This window comes from Phyllobates terribilis, unplaced genomic scaffold (assembly GCF_046119375.1).
Source record: "Phyllobates terribilis strain yellow unplaced genomic scaffold, ASM4611937v1 Scaffold_7__3_contigs__length_470593459, whole genome shotgun sequence".
Lineage (NCBI taxonomy): Eukaryota > Metazoa > Chordata > Amphibia > Anura > Dendrobatidae > Phyllobates > Phyllobates terribilis.
The window spans coordinates 421,505,353-421,509,282 of NW_027362767.1; the positions used below are offsets into that span (position 1 = coordinate 421,505,353).

General features: G+C 43.5%; 1 protein-coding gene across 1 annotated transcript; it reads right to left on the reverse strand.

Annotated features, from left to right (window-relative positions):
• Nucleotides 1-2,196: 2,196 nt before the first annotated feature.
• LOC141153305 (olfactory receptor 6C3-like) lies at nt 2,197-3,111 on the reverse strand. Its single transcript, XM_073638020.1, has one exon. It carries the CDS (start codon nt 3,109-3,111, stop codon nt 2,197-2,199), a length of 915 nt encoding a protein of 304 aa, XP_073494121.1.
• Nucleotides 3,112-3,930: the final 819 nt, after the last annotated feature.

Here is a 3,930-nt window from a genome sequence, read left to right on the forward strand (position 1 = left end):
TCCTGTCCTCTTCTCTGGCCTTCCCCACCAGGGATCCACCTATGTCCGGCTCCCTCGGGCCTCTTGGTGGTAAACCCTTGTCTCTGGGTTCCCTGACCCTATTCCTGGTCTGCCTTCCGGGTGGATTTAGTGGGTGATCGTGGCAGATCGATCCTGCCCACGACCTCCGGTTCCTGGCTAAGGTGTGCTGTAGCCTCTGCCAGCTTGGGATCCGGTACCCTGTTGCCAACTCTTCACCCTCTGGTCTAATTTGGGCTCTTGGAGTTCCTTCTTTCTCCCCCTCTGGGTCTTTCAGACTCCTCTCTCTCTCTTGGCCTTGGAGCTGCTCTTCTCCTCTGCTCTCTTCCTCTACAAAGACCCTGTCCTAAGATGGTGCCCACCTTATATACTCCCTCTATGTGTGAGCCCAGGTGACCAGCACCCAATGAGCTCCTAGCTTTACCCAGACTACTCCCCCTATCTGCCCCTACACTACTGGGATGTTCCACCCCCCTCCCACTCCAGCCAGGGACAGACTCTGTCGTACCTGCACATATACTGGTGGGAGTACCGTTGTTCTGTCCCCCGGAAATGGGATGTATGTAGTGCATGCAGCCTACTAAGCTCAGTTCCACACTCCATCCTTACCCGGGAGTGGAATATCACACCTCTGGCTGAGGTGCAATACCCCTGTAGCAGCCGAATCCTCAGGGTGCTACAGATGTATGCTGACGTGTTTAAAAGAAGAGGGAAAGATACCAGATGAGAGGGAGAGGTTGAAAATTTTAGTTAGGTGAGTGGTGACAGCTGGAGTAAGGGACTGAAGGAGACGTGAGGGAATAGGGTCACTGGTGCAGGTGGTAGGGCGAGAAGATGCAAGGAGTCTGATCACTTCATCTTCCGTGACTGGTTCGAAATCAGAAAGTGAGCAAGATACAATGTGGCGGGGGAGAGCATGCAAAACGTTTGGGGATTGGGAGAAAATTTCCTGATGGATATGGTCAATTTTTTCTTGAATTTTTGACTTCCTGAACTCCACCCCCCAGTATACATATACCTGACAGGGCACCATCTAGTGTACTTGAGTGGAGGTGTCTGCATGTATTGAGGCCACTGGGGAGAATCCCATTTGTGCAACACCAAGGAGTTCTGTGACAGCCTGCAGCCGCAGGGCATCACATTAATGTAAGGAGAACGTCACTCACTTGTCAGCACTTCACCAGCTGTAATGTTTAGTGGAGGAGGGATAATGCTTTGAAGGGTTTTTTTAGGGGTTGGTTTAGGTGCCTTAGTTCCAGTAAAGGGAAATCTTAAGACATTTTGGGCAATTTTATGTTTCCAGTTTTGCAGAAAGAGTTTTGGGAAGTCCCTTTTTTGTTCCCAATGCATGAGGTCCACATAGACATGAATGAGGAAGTTTGGGGGAAGTACATGACCAACCACGCAGACCCTGGACCTCAACCCCATCCAACACTTTTTGGATGAACTATGACTGTGATTGTGAGCCCATCCTCTCCCTAACATCAGGGCTTAACCTCACAAATGCTCTACTGGATGAATATTCCCAGAGACTCCTCCAAAATCCTGTAGAAAACCATCCCAGAAGAGCAGGAGCTGACTCCAAAGGAACTGACCCATATTATTGTCTATGCATGTGGAATGGGATGTGTTGGTGTCCCAATACTTGTATCCATGTAGTGTATGTTAAAAGTCTAACTTGCACCCATCTGTCAATAAACCTGATGAGTAACATTACAGTAAACTCCTTAGTCTGAAAAAAAGTCACAATAAAACAATAGTTAGCACAGTATTTAGTCCATTGCTGGAAGTATGTGTGGAATTGGGGAGAAGTTGCTGTCAAGAAGGGAGATGGAGCATTGCTAAGTCCACTGGGGTAAAAGATAGCCCTACTGTGAATACAGGGTGATGGAGTAAAAATCTTCTGGAAGTATTAGAGTATTGACCACATAGTGGACTTGCTTTGTGTCCTGGTAAAAAAAAAAAGAGTCCAGCTCTAACTACTGAAGAAAAGGAAGAGGTTCGACTGTGATTACTGTAGAAGGAAGATCATTGCTGTTGCCACTGAGAGAGAAGAGAAAGCTTTACTATTACTATTGAGGTAAGGGAAGATGGTACTGTGCATGGATTGTCTTTGAGATATATGCATGCTTTTTGGTTCAAAAATGTATACAACACTGAACTGAAGTTGTGGAGTTTTCATTTCAGCGGGATAAAGTTCCGCTTGAAAGCTGCTTTGAAATCTTTATTCTTTAAGCTGTAAATCAATGGGTTTAGTAGAGGGACAGCAGCTGTGTTAAACAGAGCAAACAGTTTTGTTGAGTCTTTAAGGTCTGGGGACACATATTGGCTGAAAAGAGTTGTGTAGAGCAATAGAACGACTGTGAGGTGTGAGGAACACGTATAGAAGGCTTTACGTTTCCCGGTGGTTGAACGTATCTTCAGTATGTTACGAATGATAAAAATGTAGGAAATGAAGGTTAAAACAAATGGGGTAGAGCCTATAAGAACTAAACATTCCATAAAAAAGAAGGTACGTAGTAATGAAATGTCATTACAAGATAGTTTCATCAATGGAAGGATGTCACAGAAGAAGTGATTGATCACCATGGATGAGTAACAAGTGAAGGTGTAGAATACCCCAAGTGGTGGCATGACTTGCAAAAATCCCCACATCCAACAGGCACAGGTCAGAAGAGCACATGTTCTCTTATTCATGATATTGTGATAAAGGAGTGGTTTACAGATGGCAACATATCGGTCATAACTCATAGCCGTCAATATCAATAGCTCATGACCAGTTAGAGATCCAAACATGTACATCTGAGCCATACATGACGTATAGGTAATAGACTTGTCTTTGGTGATGAAGCTTAAAAGGACATTATGCTGGGTGATGGTGGAACATAACATATCCACAATGGACAAGTTACCCAGGAACATGTACATGGGAGTGTGGAGATGATGATCAAAGCAGACCAGTGACAAGAAGGTCATGTTACCAATGAGAGTTATGAGATAAATGAGAAGAACCAATAAGAAGATAATGATGTCAAAGTATGGGTCATCTGTGATTCCTCTTATGATGAAAAATGTGGTCTCATTCCAAAACATCTTTATTATCATGCGGTATTTCCTAGAATGAGACCCTACCATGAATATACCAGATTAGTAAAAACTGTTATCTGATAGTCAACAGTCCTCCAATATGTAGCGGCTACACATATTTTATCCATATCTGACACCCAAACTATAAACACCAACATAGAGCCCATGCAGTTGTTTTGGGGCACCTGGAGAAAAGAAGCCCAACCGTGTTGGCCAAACTCCTTATTCTAGTCGATCGTAAGACCATCAGGTGGGGAAATAACCCAAGGATCATGAAGAGAAGATGGAGGCCAACCAAGTATCAAGTCCTCCTGGCCCATATGGGGAACTGATGTGTTGTTCAGCACCAAAAGGAGGCCCAATTTTAATCTTTACTCTTCTATGCATTCCCTTCTTGTGACAACCAGGTGTTAACTGTACGTGACCCAGACGACACCTTGATATACAAAACTATGACCATATCTTTCTTCTCTTTTTAAAGCTATTCATAATGATATCTGGAAAAGGGACCCCCATAATCAAATAGTTCTTATACGTCACTGGCTTTCTTAAAGGGTTTATATAAAATTAGGACCCTAGTGTATTCACAATCACAAAGAATCATTGGTAGTTAATAGAGGCTTTTTTTTTATTCTTTTTTACTCCTTAGCCTCTGAAACTCACATTTTGGTTAATAAACAAATTCATCCATTGAAGGCCAGAAAGAAAATTCCACAAAAAGCCGAGAATATCAGCACTCTACCCAGACGAAATAATGTCCCGACGCTGTAATTAACAAGAGGAAGTTACTCCAACAGAACTCAACAGATTAATAAATTCTGTAAA

Excerpts from the sequence above, each read along its gene's own strand:
- LOC141153305 (XM_073638020.1), bottom strand. The coding sequence starts at position 3,111 with ATGTTTTGGAATGAGACCACATTTTTCATCATAAGAGGAATCACAGAT.